This window comes from Corapipo altera, unplaced genomic scaffold (assembly GCF_003945725.1).
Source record: "Corapipo altera isolate COAL_440 unplaced genomic scaffold, ASM394572v1 2c, whole genome shotgun sequence".
Lineage (NCBI taxonomy): Eukaryota > Metazoa > Chordata > Aves > Passeriformes > Pipridae > Corapipo > Corapipo altera.
Window position 1 is genome coordinate 5,378,426 of NW_020884923.1, and position 19,006 is coordinate 5,397,431.

Sequence of the window (19,006 nt, forward strand, 5' to 3'; positions counted from 1 at the left end):
CTGCATTCTTGGTGGTTTCAGTATCAAACTGCATTTTTGTAGAAACGGGAAAAACTGTTCTTCATTAGCTTCTCCTTGTTGGTCAGTTGCCTTCTACAGGGCTTAAATCAAACTGGAGAATGAAGTGTATTCTTCTTCTACCAGAGTTCCTCTTCTATTTCCACTGCATTTGTTCACCTGCATTTGTTCATATAGCTTCCTATGGAAGAAGATCATAGCATCATAAAATATTCCCTTGCAAATGCCCCATATAAGGTATATATCAGTATTAAGTATATATTCAGCTAAACTTGTGCAATATTTGTCAATCTAATTTTCATTAGAAACAAATTCAGACCTAACGTAAGTATAAATGCATTTCTGCTAATGAGGTTGGATTACCTCCTGGATTTGATCCCAGAAAGCTTTACTTTAAATTCATTTTTGGTGAAATGGTAATAAAATGGGTGGTTCGTTATAATTGCTTACAAAACTTAAAATATGTATTTTATTTTTTGGTACTGTATTTAATCTTGCTGAAAGGTTATCTTTTTTTAAAGGATACCCAAGGTAAGCAGTGAAATTGAAAGGTATTTCTGATTTTTGAAGAATAAAACTGTCAAGTTAGTTTTAACTAACTAAGGAGGTTAGTTAATAATTCAGAAACTTTTCGTTGTCAGAGTGTTTTCTAGGAACTGCTAAAAATGATGTATCCTGTTGACAATATGAATTTAGTCTCAGCCCTTACAAAGAATCTTTACAATTTGCCTCAATGTGGAAAGCAGTATTCTAACAAAGAGTTGCATCTGTGTGTTTTACAAGTCTTGAAAACAAGAAAAAATATTAAGAAATTCTTCCCTTAATAGTGTTGCATTTGAAGCATCGATAGGTAAGGTAAAAAAAGAATACTGAAAATTAAATAATTTGCAGCGAATGCTGTTGGCTGCTTTAAGGTTTTACTGTAAACTCACTCATTCAGCTGTTCCCATTTTCTCTTTGTATTTTTTGTTCAATATCTCTATTACATGGTGTTAAAGCAAGTCAAAAGCTTTCATTTATTTTATTTGTAATATTCTTCCACTTCTTTACATAGCTCTGCAAAGTCTTTCTCAGATTCTGCTAGTCTTAGCAAGAAGGAATAGATATACGTATATGAAAAAAAAACCACATTAGCTCTTGGAGTTAACGAATAATGATTAAAAGCTATTCTTTTGCTTCTGTATTATTTCTCTTATGCACCAAACTGATCTTCACAAATACAGGACTGTAAAGAACTTCATCTGCTGCTGGTTAGCAGGAGTGGATTTAAATCTACACCGACAGTTCATTTGACAATGACCTTGAGGGGCTTTGCTTCTTGAAGAAGAAAGCAGAAGCTTGCGGTAAACAAAGTTCACTTCTGACAGATGGATTGAATGACAGAAAGGTTGCGAGTGCCAGAATAGCCCTGGCAGAGGAGGAAATGTTCAGTGGAATCCAACAGGAGAGGAGGTGTGAACAGGTGCAGGGTTGCTGACGGAAGGGGAACCAGATGGAAGGAGCCAGAGCCAGTTTATTTAAAGGAAAAGGCAGAAAACACTGAAAGGCTGTGCGATCAGTGGCTAAAAGTGTGCATGGAAGAAGGTAAAAATTCACAAAGCAAAACTGCACAGTGGGATATCTAGCACTTAACATAATGGTAGTAATTTGTGAGTTTCATTTTAAAGTTGCTATTGAAATATGTTTCTCCCTTACTCTTGACAGCATAAAGAAGAGAGATTTATAACCTGTCCAAAAAAACCCCAAAACAAAGCACCAACAAAACACTCAACTGTTATATTACCTGTCCATTATTTCTAATAATATTGTGCAGTTACAATCAGGATAATACAAAAATTATACCACACTTGACCAAATGAATAAAAGGCATATAAGGCTGGATTTTTATTTTTTGACTCACCTCTTTGTATCTAGCTCCTGTGATAAGTGGACAGATAAACATGCCTTTCACTGGAGTATTTCTGTAACATCTAGAGCAAATCAACAACAGTAAAGTGCAATGTAATGTTAGCACAGTATTTTTCATCTTTTATGCTTTTGGTTTTAAGTCTGTCAGTTTGCTGGAATATGTGGTATCTTGCTGTAGGATGGGGTAGAAGTCTAGCTCACCCTAGATCAAATTCCCTGAAAATGAAATACTGTCTTTCAAATTGTCATCCTCAAGAATTCTTTGTTCTGTCAAATGGTTCAGCTTCTTCCTAAGCTGTGCTTGTGAGGCTTGGTCCTTTGGAGGGAATTAAAAAACATTCCTCACCTTCTCAACTTCAGCAATAGTTGGAGAGCATTAGCAACTTGAACATATCAGACCTGTGGCAGTTTAACTGCAGGTTGCGTGTCCAGTCGTAGTGTCCATGAAGAATGCAGGTAACTGATCAGCAGTCATTCACGGTGCATTTGTGATCTACTGGATCATTCAGCTGTGCTGATCTGATCCAGATCAGGTGTGAGCACACAGTCACTTTCCTTTTGAATTAGCTAGAGCATGCAATGCAGTGTTTATGCTGACTTTATGCCAGCTGCAGGAAGGACAGATGAGACCTGATTCAGCATAAAGCTTGCTGGTACAAAGTTAACGTACCAAAAACATTGGGTTTTTGAACAAATTTAAATTGGCAGAGTGGGTTCATAGCAGATCAGGTCTCTGCATCATTTAGCTGCATCATTTTTTGATTCAATGGTAGGAGCCTGATGGTTGGATTTACTGTATTTACAAGCTGAGCCTTGGAGTACAGTCACAGTTGTTTGAAGCTGGTCTGTGCTGTTACTGAAAAGGCAAATCCCTAGAGTGGTAATATTTGACTATGTCTGGCCTCATATTGCCAGACCCTTGCTTCTGCTGACACTGGAAGGAAGACACCTGTGTGATCAGGTTGTTCAGGGAGTTAATCAGATTGAAAAATTATAATTTCTTGAAGAATAAGTTGTGTGAGTGCTAATTATAAGAGGATGAAAGAAGGACTACACCTCTTACACTGACAGTATTGCCTTAGACTGGCTTAAATGTGTCCTGAAGCTCCATTGTAAGAGGCTGCCGGTGCCACATTCAAGAATCACCATAAGTCAGGAAAATTATTCCTTTATTTTAAATACAGTAAAAATAATTTAAATAAGTTTGTGTATACAGAGTACATGCCTGTAAAAATGTTGTGTTAAGCAATTATTTCAACAAACAGTAATTTGTAAAAGGGGCTTGTGGAACAAAGATAGAAAGAATATTCCAGATAAAGGCGTGCAGTACTGTGAAGCACTAGGGCTACATACTAAGACTTGACAAAAATCATATCTTCTCATGTTCCATGCAACTTGTACTCTGTATTTAATTGTCTGTTTCTATAGGGACTTATCAGCCAAATATTTCACAATCTGATGGTAATAGTCACAGGAGTATTGGTGTTTACTTACAAGGTACGTATCTTGCTGGCAAGGCTTATAGATGTGCCAGAAAAATCAGATTTTGACTCCAAGTCAGTGTATTTGACCTAATATGAGATGTTAATTACTGCTAGAGACACTTTTCTCTAACAATGAAATAGAGGGCAGTTGATGATATTTGACTGTGACTTGGGATACAGAGAACTATTCAGATTGAAAATAAGTTATTGTCTGCATTGAGGAACTGGTAGTTTTTTGTATGTATCTTGAAGGCATAATGGCAAAAGAGTAAAATCACATTATAGGCTAGGTGTTTGCAAATTCTTTCTTCTATGCTGAATTTAAAGTAAGAAACTCAGTCCTTTCATTTTGTTAACTGACCCGGTAAGTAGAAGCAGAGATGGAATATATAATCAGTCATGTATATACCCAAGTTAGCTGTATTCAAGATTCTTTATTTCAGTAAACTTTCCTATGCCCCTACAGCTTTTCATTTTTTTCACACCCATTAATACCTCCAGTTACTGGAGATAATTTTTAAGTAGTTTTGAGGTACGACAAGTGCAAAAAAATAGAGTAGGAATTTTTTTCATTTGCAACCATTAATGTATAGTATCTTCTGATGCCTCAGTAGGGCTTAAAGGGCAAAGTGGAAATTTTAGGCTTAGTGTTTAATTGTTTCTGTAGACCTCATTAATATATAAAGTGTAAATATATGTAAAAGTTACAAGGCAGTTCCAATGGTGTAACTGCATTCTGAATAGAGAAAGATGGAAAAACTTTCCAGATCCATGTTTAAAGAGCTGAATCAGTTTGAATGCTTAATTTTTTAACCCTTGACCTTCACATAACTTTTCTAGTAGCTTCCACTCCTGGTGATTTTGAGGAGAAAGCTCTGACATTTCATTATTTTAGGGAACTTTTTATTTCTCAACTATTGTAAAAAACAGTAACTAAGATTAATTAGCCTAAGTTCTCATGAATAGGCCCACATGTGTCCTGAACAATGATGCAGTCCTTCAGTTCTACCAATTAAATTAATAGTTAGGTCTCTTCAAGAAAATTTGACCATGCGAATACAGGTTTTACTGAAGCTCACCAAACACAGTGTGCTGACTGGGGCAGTTTCCAGAAACTTGAGCTTTCTGCTGAGAAGACCTGGCAACCTGCTCCAGAATCAGCATCCAGTCAGCTCTCAGAAACAGACAAAAAGAGCAACTCAGTGGGTAATTCCCTCAATGGGATACAGGAAGGGCAAGTTTTCAGCTCCTTGGAGAGGTTTAAAGAAATGACCTGATCATGATGCTTTTAAAAGGTATTTCTATATAATTCTTGCACAAGCATGCATTTTTATTTATTTTTTTACATAAGAACATACGTTTCATGCCTTCTGCCCTGTAAAAGTATCAAGAGCCGTAAAATCCAGTCTAGGTGGATTTACACGTGCACAGAAAAAATCAAAACCTTTATTACAAAAATTCAGATGGCAGAAAAAAACGAATAGTGTTTTAGAAGAGGAAACCGCCAAACGCTGCCCAGCTATGTCCTTGTTCACAACAACCATATGTATTAAATATTAGATGAAAATTCGTAGGCCTTACAAAGGAAGATAACCAAAACAATCCATCCCAAACAAAAGGTTGCTAGAAGCCTGACTTAAGGGAAGGGGAGAAATCCTGTGACCACAAGCCTTCTTATGGAGTTGATCCAAACATATGAGCAAGACACACGCTCTAGAGCTCTGTTAATTTAGAAGGCTTGGAAAGTAATAATTTTGAATCATAGCTACACTTAAAACCAGCATGTACCTATTTACCTGCAGAATTAAGGGTCTTACTGTGTTGCATTTCTTTACTTAAATGTTCAAAAATACTAAGACCAGATAGCATATGATAAAACGCAGTAAGCACACTCTCCATTATAAATGGCTGAATAGGATACTGCAGTGCTGTTAAATTGGAAGGCAGGTCTGAAAGGACTTTTAGGAGTTTTACATTAAGAGAAAGAATTATTTATGACTATTCTTTGGAAGAATGACTTCTTGGTAAACTGTATTTTTTTTTTTTTTCATATTTACAGACCAACCTTTAGGTTTGTCTGCTGACCTGAAAAAAATAAAAAATGACCCCTTATTCTTCTGTGTATGACATACTTACAAAGATAAATATGGAATACAGAGGGAAGAAATTCGTGAAGTGTGATCTTACTCTGTATACATTCTTTTATGACCTTAATCATTGTGGGTTTTGAATAGTTTCTGATGGTAAAGTAAGAAATGGCAAAAATTATCATCTTTCCCTTTACAGAATAGGGCAAATATTGTGACCTCTTGTTTCAGCTTTTATTCTTTTGGGTTTTTTGTTAGTCATGAATTTGTGATTTGGTTGGTTGGGGTTTATCCTCCTGTAGCCTGTGAGAAGAGCAAGGATATACTCTAATTTTTCCATTCTTCCCTTGACACTCGTAGCTGAAATAATAAGATGAAATAACCTATTAGAAGCTGGTTCAGAAAGCTGCTTGTAATAGACAATCCAGTACACCTATATCATGGAAAGCTTACAAAGTAGACTGCTAAAACATTGTTGAGCTTTTGTACCCAAAGCTATTGGTCTTTAGGGTTCCTACTACATGTAGACTTTCAAGTCCTACTTTCAAAAGTGCTTTAGTTGATTTGAGTGCCTTCGTGCCAGGTTTTATTAAAGATACTGGGAATAAAATGCTTGAGTAAGTCCTCAAAACTTTTTTAATTTGGTAGAAAAGCTTTTGCATACATTTATTTTCAAAAATACTGGGAGAAAAAGCTCATTTCCTCTGAAAGAGCTGAGGGAGCCTTCAGCCAAGTCCTTTCCCTCTTCTGAGGTGATTTGTTGTACACTCGCTCACAGTGCTGGCCCACTTGGCTCTGTGTTATCTAGGAAAGAGATCTGTGCTCGACCACTGAGGCATGTGGTAAAAGCATCAGTGTTCGGCTTGACTGGTCCTCTTGCTGCCCAAGAATGAGTGTTGGTACAGAGTTCCAAGACTGGACATCATTTAGACAACAGTCTTGTTAGTTCAGATAGCTCAAACATTTGGAAGACTAAATGCTAGCTACTCCTTAATGAATGATGAAGTTCAGTTTAAAGTAAGTATATCTGAAAGCTGAAATATTTTATAGTTACATTTTTAACTATAATTAATATGAACCGAAGATGTCAAAAATAATGTTATGATAACCTCTTGTGTGTCACTGAACTAATTACTAGAGTATTTTAATTTGTCCAGTTAAGTTCATAGTCCTTACTAATGGATCCATTAGCTTTTTACAAAATGACGCATGTTGATCTCATGGAAAAATCAAATAGTCACTATAGTAAGCATGATTGCTTCAAATCATAGTTGCTTTGTCAGAAGACTTACTGACAGCCTCCAGTCAGATGCCTAATTCTACATTGAGAACCATCCTGTACTTTTTCTTTTTGTGTTTTTACAGTTACCAAACTGAAAAGACTTTCAAAAATACCTACTGTTGAACTGTGTTGTGAGATTCAAAGTTTTATCAATCTAAATTCTTTTCCTTTACAGTCAAAAATAGACAAGCTATTATTTATGTCAAATATGACTTTTATATCAGTAGTCTTTACATCCTTCATTTTTCTTTACTGCAAAGCCATTTGGTGGTGAGTAGTCTTCTATTGAAAATGGATCTGTGATCCAGTTTTTCTTTGTTAGTGGTGGAAAAGGTGTTTTGGGGTTTGGAGTTTTTATGTACGTGATTGTTTTTATTAAATTTGGTGGGTCAAATTCAGCTACATACTTCTATGTTAACTTTGAGGTTGAAGTGAATTTTCACTTCATTTTTAGCAAGGATTTTTTTAAGGTTTGCCAGTGATGGCAATTTTCTTCTTCCTGTGCTATAAACTACAGGTTACAGTGCCTTTTGTTTTGTCAAGAACATGTAGAAAGCGTAGCTTTCAAGCACTGCAAACCAATATCCAGTTCATTGAGATATGAATTAACTTAAGTTACCTGTGGCTCTTTGCAGCGATAACACATGCTCAAAACAGTCAATATTTAGAACTAAAATCACTGTGGAAAACGTGCTTCAGAACAGGGCTCAGGAAGAACTTGAGCTTGTCTCAATGGTTGCTTCTGACTTCAGTGGCACAAAAATGAAAGTCACCATGAGTTCAATGCTTCTGCTTTAGTAAAACTGATCAGTGTTACAACCAAACGCAGACTTATTATCAGATGGACATTTGCTTAGTGTTTTGCAAAGAGTACTGTTTGAAAGAACAGTAACTGTTGCTGCTGTCTCCAGTTTTGAGTCAGTGTTTGCATTTGAGTATAGAACAGGCTGTTGCACTTTAACCACTCTTTCCCCCATTTTTGATCTCTGTAGATGAAGTTTTAAAGAGTTCTGGAATAATTAATCTTTAGTTGACATTTCTGATTCAGATCTTACCTGTGTCATCAAATTAGTCTGTTGTGGCTTCTCTTCGCATGTGTCTGTGCTTTCCTTTAGTGAATATGAGAAATTCTGAAGTCTTTGTAAGAGGAGACTTCTTAAATCTTCACACTAATGCTGGAGAGACTAAGGACTGTTTCCTTCTGTCTACATCTAAAGACTTTCTTTTTCTTAAATCATGCACCCCTTTTTTCACAATTCAGAGTAATTGCAAATAATCAGTGCCAGACCTTCTAAAACTCCTGCAGTATTTGCTGGTCATAACAGGAATACCAATAGATCCTGAAATCTCTTAGGTTGCCTTCTGCATGTTTTATACTTTTTTTTTTCTTATTTTCTTATTTCTCTGTATATGTGTTGGGGAAATTTTCAGTAGGGGGGGCAGAGAGATTGAACTTAGAGAGCAGGGAAGGTGCCAACTCAAGGTGTGGGTGAAAGACTTGCCACTCTGTTTAGACAGCTTTGGCTCCAGGAATTTTTTTCATTCCTCAGCAGCTCTAGGCACCTCAGATGTTGTTCTTTATGTGGCACTGGATGTGTTTTAATCCCATAATTTTCTAGGTTCTAAGAAGCTACCCTTCTGTGTAACAATTACATGTGTTCTCCTAGTCTTACAATTGAGCTTTGATCCACTGTATAAACTCATCTTCACCCACTCAATATACGTTTCAGCTGTAGAGAACTCACCACCCATCTGTTGTTTCTGAGCTCTTGAAAGTTTGCTCTATACGGTAAGTAAATCAGGTGAATGGCTCTTTTGGATGGGTCCCCTTAAAAAGAGGTTCTCCATTTATTTTGAACGTGAACATCAGCATGTGTTTGTCAGAAGGGACCTTAGCAATGAAGAATGGACCTCTACCGGCTTGTTTTGGTGGCTTCAGCTATGCAGCTTGATACATGCTGAAGGCTACCCCCAGCAGAATGCTAGCCAGCCAGCTGTGTGCCAGATGAAGCACAGCACCCAACTGTACACAGCCATCTCACATGAGACAGTATTAAATAAAATACTGTACTACTGACATTTTCTTTAGCTGAAAGCGTTGGGGGGATGTGTGAGGTGCTGGTGTTGGGTTTTTTTGTTGGTTTGTTGGGGTTTTTTTGAGCAGTCTGGTGCTCATTGCAACTGTTTGAAGGTAAAAAATGTTTGTAAAAGGGAAGGAGTTTGCATAGACGGGTTTCCAGCAAATATGGAAAAAATTTTCTTAGTAATGCTTTCCATATTTGACACTTACACTTAGGAAATGATGTGAGCATTGCTCCTTAGGATAGCCACAATGTGGTTGTGAAGTAATGCTGAGAGTGATGTGATAAAGTGCAATTCAATGTATGAAATTGCCTTTAAAAATGTGCTTTGTTTCCTTAATGCTCTAATATTCTTGCAGTATAAATGTATTCTCTGTCTTACCTCAGAAGAAACTGCCTGTGATTTCCAAGGGAGTTTTGCCTAAGGTAGGGCTTGCAACATCAGGACCAGGAATTAGTGTAATGTGACCCACCATTTGTATTGCTTTGGGGTAAATTTGAGAGAGAAAATTTAACATTGTGTGTGTCATGCTGAGATATTGCAATATCTCGGATGGGTTATTAGGCACCAATCCAAAGGTTAAGTGCAGCAACCACATGAGATGTGGCTTTATCCTTACATGATCTATGCCTGTGTTCTATTTTGGAGTCCTCTGAAATAGGTATTATCCCTAGAATAAAACATGTTTATAAGACTTTATTGAAACCTATCCCAAGCTATTAAATGTTATTTCAGTAGAAAGATGCGTGCTTACGTGTCATTTGAAATCTAGAAATCAATCCTTGTATGTGTGAACTCACTGACATTTTGAACCTGGATCCCAATGTGCATCAGATAAATATTCACGACCTTTGGGAAAGTCTAGGTATGAATTTGCAGTTTAGGACCTTTTCTAATTTATATGCATATATCTTTTTGGGGTTTTATTTTCCATGCTGTTTTTGCTTGGCTTGCATTAAATAAAATGCTTCAATGGAGTGTGGTAGTCTAGCATTTGTTTTGCCTCAGGAGTAAATTGCCCCATCTTGCATATCTGGTCAAGTAAATTGCTCTCTTGCCTGCGTACTTCGAAAATAATACTGGGCTTTAGACCTTCCTATACAACCCCCCAGTGAGCAGAACCACCAGAGGCTGGGCCTATGTGGTGCTAGCAGTCTTCTCTATTGTAATGGGTACATTCATCTCCTATTTACATAAATTAATAGTTAAAACTTGTTTGGTTGCTTAAGAAAACTCATTAAGCTTTCAGAGTAGCTGTATTATGAGCACTGTGGCAATCGCTCCCATTGACTTATCTCCTGCTGGTTCACTGGGAAGCAGTCCATCTCGGGGTCAGGTCCCTAAGCTTCATTACAGAATTAAACAAATAGCATTTAAAAGAAAAATACAAATAATATGTTCAATGCAAAGTGGATGTTGGTAAGCTTCCATATGAAAAAGAGGTCACATTTAAAATTTTTAAAAATAAAATCCTATTTTTGTCTGCAAGGCCAATTTTCTCTCAGGAAATAGATCATATTTTTTATCCGTTTTCTAGTAGTCACTGGAGAATGTTTGACATTGTAAGAGAAAGGTCAGTTTGTATCTCCTGAAGTGGGAGGAGAATGTTTGATGTGAAAAGCTTGGCCAGATTTTTTGTTATTATTATTTGAATGTTCTCCTTTACCTTTTTAATTTATCATCTTCAATGTATGATTTTTATTTTTCTTTATTTCCTATTTGGTTTTTTTTATAGATTGGAGAAAGAGAGCATTCAGCACAGCATTAGCAATGAAGCAAAGGCCCGAGCCCTTCAGGCCCAGCAAAGAGAGCAGGAGCTGACACAGAAGATGCAGCAAATGGAGGCCCAGCATGAGAAAACTGGTAGGTGGTAGGGAAAGATTAGAGCCTGGGCACTCACTCACAAGCCAGGCCCACGCCTTACTGTGAAATGACATCAGGAACACCTGTAACCTTTGGCTGGCCGAAGGGAGCAGATGCTAACTACACCGGAGATTCCGAATTACATATTAGTTAGCGTTTAAAAGAGAAAATGGAAAGTATTGCCCACTGTCTGTTGATTTCAGAGTGCTGCTCTCACATCTGTTGCACCATCTGGATTATGAGTTTATTTACCTGTGTTCAAGAAACGTAAAGCTGAGAGAGACCACAACAAAGTAGAAAAACAAAGGGCTTGTTTTTGGCTGGATTTTCAGGCACACATGTTATATAAAGAAAATAGCATCAGAAGCTCTGCGGGAAATGCTCTGAGCTTACAGTTAAAGTCTCCTGAATAGCATTGAACAGTTCCCACAGTACACACATTATAGCTACTCTAAAAGCTTAATGAGTTTGCTTCGGCATCCAAACTGGAGAAAAGCTTTAGCCATTAATCGGTTCTTAATTCACTGTCGCAGCTGGATGTAATTCACTGGCTCCAAATTGATATGTTCCTTTATTTAATCTTTGCAGCCTCAAACATTTTTAGCATTACCATGTGCCCCCCCCACATCCTCAATCTAGAAGAAGGATGTTTAATCCCTTGCATACTTCAGGTTCTCATAATAGGAGACTTCATTGCGTTGACTTAGCCGATCAATAACTTCTAACTTTAATCTGGAAATAAAAAGGGGTTTTCCAAACAAACAAAAAAAAGCCTTTTTGTTATTGCAGAGTACTCTGCCAACAACATTAATAAAAGTAAATATTATAAATAAAACAAAAATTTTTTAAAAAGGGATTTTTTAGAGAGGAAATCTCTAACCCCTGAGCATAGAAAGAAGGAGGAGCTTCAGCTCTTATGGAACATGATATATTCATGTATTTAATAAAGTATCATTTGTACGCATCAGTCCTGCAATGCCTTTAGGAAAACCATGTAACATATTAATCCTAAGCAGCATTGGATAATACCTGAGGAGCAGGCATGTTTATATCTGCTGTCTGATTTTATGCCTTTTTTTCAGCATTATCACAGTACTAGAGGACTTTTCCATGTGTTCAGGGAATGCAAACAGCTTCATTATGGCTGCTGTCTACACTGTAAGAAAAGAAAAGGAGCTCTCAGAATCATCTTTCCCTCCTTTAGCCAGCACATCTGCATATGACCATGTGTAATTTTGCACAAGAGAGATGTAATTTACCCTCCTGGTGCATGAATTGTCCCAGTATACAAAAATGAAACAACATTATATCTGGGTTTGTTTTTTTATGTCTCTAGTAGGATTAGAAGGAGTTGAAAATTATAGTCATTTATTATGTGTATAAAGAATCCTTTGGTTATTATGACCCTCCACACCTACAAGGAATTTGGTTAAGAATAGTCTCGCTTTCTTCAATTTTAAAAGTAAAACTGAAGAAACATCATTTTGTAGTATCTTCCTTTTGAAAGAATAAAGTTGCCTGAATGCTAGGTCATGAGTTTTGGTGCAGCCCAAATTCATAGTAACTAAAAACTAATTTATAAAATGGTTTCACTCCAACTGTCACTGGAGAATAAGTCTATATCTTATCATTTAAGAAAAAGAAATTACGTTAATTATAATAAGCTCAAGACCTGATAAATAAAAGAACTGCTTTTTTAAGGAGATACTGAATAAGTCTACAGTTGTAGACTCAAATGAGTTTGGGTTGTCAGTGTATCCTCTGCACCAGTTGAGCAAGCAAAAGTCTGCTAAAGCGTTGCTTGCCAATTTTATTCCTCCTGGAAATGTCAATTAGCTTCTAGCTAAAAGGCAAAATTACCAGATTAGATATCTAGTCTTCATGGTGACTCTTCTCTTACAAGACCAGATTCAGTGGCAACATTGCTTTAACACTTCAGCTAATTATGACATAGAGCTTTAATTTGATAAATGATGGTGTCTTGATTCCATACCCAAGTAGCTGAAGTTTAAAAAACATTTCAAAACTAGAAGGATCTAGAAGAAAGAAATTACGAATATATAAAATTGTTTCTAAATTATCTATAAATTTATATAATTAGAAAGTAACTTCATAGTTTCATAATTTTATGATTTCTAGTAGAAGAATTGGATTCATTGCTGACTTCCCAGAATACATTCATAGCAAAATTGAAGGAAGAATGTTGTATGTTGGCAAGGAAGTTGGAACAAATGTCAGAAAAATACAGGTTAGTATATTTTTCTTAAATTGCCCCTTTTATTAGGACATTCTTCCTTATTTTTTTATTTGTATTTTAATATTTATTATTATTCATTTTGTTCCAGGTATTACACATCATATCAATGTAATATATGCCCATTAAGCAGTGGCCCTTTAAGTGGATGAAGCTGGGAGATGAATCCCATCCAGAGTGTTTGGGGAAGAAATGAGAAACTTGCTGAACTGTAGGCAGTCTTCCCTTGCAAATATTGTGATGGGTACTTGAGAGAGAAGAAAACAGAATTTTTCTTCTGAAAAAGCAGAGCTCTTCTGCTAAAGTAATGCAAAATCTAAATAGATTCAAATCATATTATTATTCCAGCAATAAAAATGCACACAGACTTTGTTGCTAGAGCTCACAGTCACAGACTAGTAACTGTAAAGGATGAAGGAAAGACAGAAAACATACTGTGAAAACACATTATTCTCTGAAAATAAATACTAGAGATTGCCAAGTGTTTCTCCACCTAGCAACATTAGCTGACTATGTCAGGAACCTGAAAAAGGGAAAAGGAGCCCTCTTGCATCTCCAGAAAGTGGTATATTTTACGCAAGAAACTGTAAGGAGAAATACATGAAAGTCGTTCTGAGAAGTGGCCCTAAAATAGCTTGAACTTGCCTTCATTGGAGCTGCTGCAGTCAGTAACAAGAATGGAGAAATGGGTAGGGACAAAGAGAGAATGTAAAAATGAGAAGAGGAAGGTAGAACTGGAGATGGTGGGAAATGAGTCTAAGACAGATGACTGCAGAGAATGATATGATCAGGTGCAGAAAATTACTTTGGCCAAGTTTTAAGTGCGTGATCAGCATGTATCTTTCAGTAGCACCTCTCCAAAAGGCAATCTTTGTTCTCATTGTCACTGGATATAGTGTAAAACTACAATTCTGGGACAGAATGCTGTAGGTTTGTCTTCTGGAAAAAAAAATAGTAATTTGGGGAAGATTTTATAACTTATTTCTTAAGTATATTAATAAAAGCAGATCACAAAACAGCAGTGTGCCCAATTTGCATGGAAAATATATTTTCCATTTTTGGTTTTTTTACATATTTTTGACCTTACCATAACCTGAATTTTGGACCTGGATGTGTATTTTCTTGCTATACTTGTAGAATCTTTGTGCCTTAGTTTCCGTGGGTTTAAGAAATAACTGGTATACTACCAGTACCCTCAAACTCTTTTAATAACAGATGTAATAATAAGTTTTATTTGAATATTTTTGCTTTTGATGAGAAGTGCCCATTTGTAATAAGAGACATTTCAGAACTATCTGTGACAACTACATATTTGCACAATTTCAGTGGGATGCATCCGAATGGCACATATATTGTTATATTTAATGTGAGTTTTCTGAGAAATCTAAACTGAAGTTTGTGTTTATATGTAAGCTGGAACCATTCTTGTGAGCTAGTCCCTATACAGAAGTGTTTCAGAAAGACAATGTCAGACGAATTATAAACCCCTCAAGCTGTGCAGAAAGAAGATAGTGTCTGTTAAGATTTTCGTGTACATAGGCATGTTTAAAAATATAGTCCTTTGTTGATTTCTTCTCTCTTATTTTATTCTTTTTTTTTCCTCTGATTGTCACTGTCTGAGTTTCTAGGTTGTAGATTAATGCTCAACACTACCCACTGTGTATTTGTGATTTGCGTTTTGTAATTAAGGGGAACAATGGGAGTCCATTGGGTCTCGTTATATATAATGGTTGGTTTAATTTGTTTCACTTCTATCTTGTTAATTGTAAATTGATCATTAAGATTTGAATTCTAATCTGTCACCAGGGTTATGAGTATTGAAGCTAGAGCAATGATCCTGGTTTTAATCACTGATGATGAGAAACAAATTTTATAATTTTGGTACATATTGCAGTTCATATATTTTAACACTGTATTTTATGGTGTTATAAATATTGTTAAATGACTTTTAGTATAGTTTTACTGTTTGGACTATAATGTATAAATTATATTACCGGTTTGGCAACAGTAGGCATCCAACTGTGTGAGTTTAATTGAAGTAAAGAACACATACCCGGCTGAACTATTTTTCTGCATGTTTGGTTGACTGCAGTCATTGCACTCAATACCAGGAGTGAAATGTTTGTTGAAGGTAGCTGTATGAAGATGGGAAACAGTCTGTCTGAAGGTTCAATCGTTAAAATTATATGCAACAGTACTGCATCAGCAGAAAATATTTTAGAGCGTGTATTTAATTTCCGTACAAGTAAAGAATTGGTTTTAAGAGCAGGAAAAGGGAGTGTTTAAAAAGCACTGCAATGCAAAAGGTAGCTCAAAGGAGTAAAGGCAGGATTGCTACTTTAGTGTTCAAAAACTAACACATCCTAAAAATATCCTAAGACTGACTTTGAATTGTGACTATTTAACGTTTGTGCATTTTTTTGCTTCTTGTATTTGAGTGTTTTGGAGAAGTTTGTTTGGTTTTTCTTCCAAGACTCTTCCAGTGGGGATGGTAAATAAAACCTTAAATTGCTTTTTAAATAGGTAGTTGAGGTAGTTGAATGGATCCAGAAGAATAGAGGGGATTTTGTTGTTGCTCCTGCCCCACATCAATTATTCTTAATATACTGACAAATAAATGAGATTTGGCAAAATCTATTATGCATTTAATTACAAGCATGCATTTTATATTTCATTTTCATGTGGTGATGTAGCTTTGCTCAGTGCAGTCAAAATAATATTGACTTCATACAGGTCTTCTAAGTCTATCAGATCTCTGAGGCACACACAAGATACATGACTGCATGACTTGTAGGGCCAGCCTGAGTCTGCAGAAGTGCACCTTCATGCAGGGTTCAGCCTAGATGGCAGCACTCCAAATGTCTGCATGCTTCAGTTTCTACTAACTCCACCACATCTTACTGCTCAGACTGTTAAACTCAGAGTAGGTCTTGTGGAGCACCATCAGCACATCCGTGCTGTGTCCTTTAGTTGTGCTGAATCCATCCGACATAGTGCTTAGCACATAGATATTTCTAACTTGTCTCTGTCCCTGGCGTTATGAGTGGGCTATCTCTGAAGCTCAGCATTGTGTACTTTGATTCTTGTTCCTCTCTCTCTTGCACCCCTGCTGTGACACCGTGGGAGCAGAGTAATTCAGAAGCATTTACATAGAACTGGTCCTGCCCCTGTCTCCTGTATAAATGTGCTATCCCATTCAGTACAGGCATCAGGCTTATTACAATGTGGTTGGTTTTGGAGGGGGGGGGGGAGTTGTGGTGGTTTTTTTACCCCAACAATTTGTCAGGTTATTTAAATATCACACAGAATTAGCTGTTCTGTCTTTGGAAACTGAAGTGGATGAAAAGTATATTTAAAGATGTAGAGGGAAACTTTGACAAGTGATGGTGAAGACTCTTGGTGTGCAGTATTGCGCTGGGACTGGTGTTCTCTCTTCATCTCTGACGCATGTGAACCTTTTAACACTGACCTTAATAGGCATTCTGCCCTTCATATGTGCTGTCCTTCAAAACTTCAGTGTCATTTAACATTTGAATCTTGGTGGTGAGACTCTTAGATATTGACATGGAAAAGGCATTGTGTAAATAATGTCTTAATAGGCTGCTTTTTTTTTTTTCTCTGAGTTCAACTGTAATTACAAGAGATGTTTTAGGAGTAGACAACACTAATATCATGGTTCAAAGCATCAGGCATTTATGGCTGTATTTTACAGATTATGCTACTCATGTTACTTTTGTTTCATTAATTGTAATATTCAGTAGCATTTTAGTTTTGGTTGATTTGAATTCCTCGATCTTTCCAGAAAGACTTCAGGCACCTTCAAATATGATGGGGATGAATAAGTCCTTGTAAAACTATAGGGACTTCTATCACATTGAAAGCTGCTTCTGCTGTTTCCATGAATGAGACAATCACATATAAATAGAGAAAAAGAAGCAGGATCCCCCAATTGGAAAACCCTAAAACCATGGTGATTTACAGTATTCCTACATGGCAAATTCAGTTACTGAATTTTGCTGATAAAAAAAGGAATGCAGTATTGAACTCAGTCCCTGTTACAACTTGGTTGGGTTTTGTCACATCAGGTCTCTGTTGAGCTGCTCTGCAGTGGACCTTTGCTTTTATCCACTAATTGTCTGTCTTACAGTATCAGTATCAAGTACAGACTGCATTCACATTGTGTGATAACAGTTGGTCCAGTTGGCAGTGCTTCGTTAATGCTGACATTTAAGTTACTAGTATTTCTGTTAAATGACCAGTGTACAAATTCGATTTCTGCTACCTTTCCATAACATCCTACCCACTGTTCTGTGTACCTATCCAGGAAACTCCTGGGTGCTGAAGTTTGATGTACAGATATATCAGCACAATTCTGATGTATTCATCTGTGATGTTCCTTAACAGAGCTGTAACTCCCTATCTAAATTTAATTACATACAGTCTTTGTCCAAAGTTTCCCTTGCTAAGTTCTTTTGGATTCACACATGATACCATGCATTGTTCTCTATTTAAACATGAAAAGATTATGTTGTCATTTCTAGATTTGACTTGTCAATGTAACAACATGATTTTGAGGGAGGAGTATTCCTTCCCCCCTGCACTTTGTTGTATTTTTCAGAATGTCAGTTGTTGTTGCATTCTATAACAGCCAGGAAGGTAAAGTATCTTTCTGCTGTAATTACAGCATATTTAAGTTTATGATTTAAAGATATATCTGAAGCTTTTTAATCTCAAGATCTGGAGTGGCAGATGCCATAAATCAAATTTGTTTGCTTTTGATTCGTACTTTTTGATGGTATTGCAGATTCTGACATGTTCTCATTAACCTTTTCCAAAGAGTTAAAATTGTACAAGTACGTAATGTATATTTTATCACAATTTAATCTGAGCTCTTTTCCTGATATTAAGAAACAACTCATGCCTGGTTCTCCATGGGCTGATGGTTAGAGATGTAGCAAGTAGCAGTCCCAGGTCATTCATGGACCTGGTGTCTTTGCTCACCCGTGATGAATAAGAATTGCTTAGAAGTGACTAATATTCTTAAAGACTGTGCTGAGTTTTATGTAGGTTAGTGTGTGCCTGTATGATTTGTCCCTTGTTTCTTAAGGTTTTGTTAATTTTCCTCTTAATGTGGCTCTGGTTTTTGGGGTTTTTTTTGTTTCTTTTTCTTGGGGGTGGGGGGGGGCAGAGGCTGGAAGGGTTTGTGGGGTTTTGTTTTTGTTGGGGTTTTTGTTGGGGTTTTTTTTAAATATGTGTAATGTGTTTTGGGCATATGAGGTTAAATAAAGTTACTGAAACAGTACCACTATTTAGAGTTCGACCTGTGCAGTGGAGTAAAGGCTGAAGTTTTTAGTAGATGTTTTTTTAAACTAAATGTTAGCTTTTGCTAATAAAGAAATTGAAATGTGTTTTCAAAGTGCTAGCCAAATTCTTGCTTAACAAGTATGAATTTACATTTATTGATCTTATTTAACATCATGCATAATGCCAAGTGACATGCCTGTTTAAATGAGGCTGAAATTAGCTTAGCCAACCTATGACTGAGTGATTGCCATTGGCATATTTACCAGATACCCTTCAGCATCATGTTCTTTTGTCTCAAGATTTTCTGAAACAGAGTTTTGTTTCTGTACATTCTAGTAATAGCTTGTTTATGCATTACATATACATGTATGAAATTTTATAAATGCTGAAGCCACATATTGATGGCACGCTGCAGGATGAAATCTGACAACATCCATCATCGCTTTGTTTTACTTCTGTAGATCTGAAGTCAACCAGCTTAGTCAGGAAAAAGAGTATCTTCATGGCAGATTGGAGAAGATGCAGAAACGGAATGATGAATTGGACCAACAGTGTATCCAGCATGGGAGAATGCATGAGAGGATGAAGTCAAGGTAGGAGGTCCTGTTAATCTGTCGGTATGTGATATGCTCAACTGTAATGGTTGTGTTGTGTAAACATAAAAATGACACTAGGTTGTGTGAAAGTCATTTTCCTTATGAAAATGACCATTCCTTCTCCCTCC

The 19,006-nt window shown here is 36.5% G+C and overlaps 1 protein-coding gene across 9 annotated transcripts in view; it reads left to right on the forward strand.

The window, feature by feature from the left end:
- SDCCAG8 (serologically defined colon cancer antigen 8) overlaps nt 1-19,006 on the forward strand; it is a 106,695-nt gene that overhangs the window by 47,900 nt on the left and 39,789 nt on the right. For 6 of the 9 annotated variants that reach the window (XM_027657324.1, XM_027657321.1, XM_027657320.1 and 3 more), the window contains exons 14-16: nt 10,597-10,724; nt 12,864-12,972; nt 18,744-18,875. In XM_027657324.1, coding sequence (XP_027513125.1) covers nt 10,597-10,724; nt 12,864-12,972; nt 18,744-18,875 — 369 coding nt within the window. Of the gene's footprint in view, nt 1-10,596; nt 10,725-12,863; nt 12,973-13,069; nt 13,668-18,743; nt 18,876-19,006 lie in introns of those variants that run through there. The other 3 variants (XM_027657328.1, XM_027657329.1, XM_027657327.1) reach the window with 3 other exon arrangements.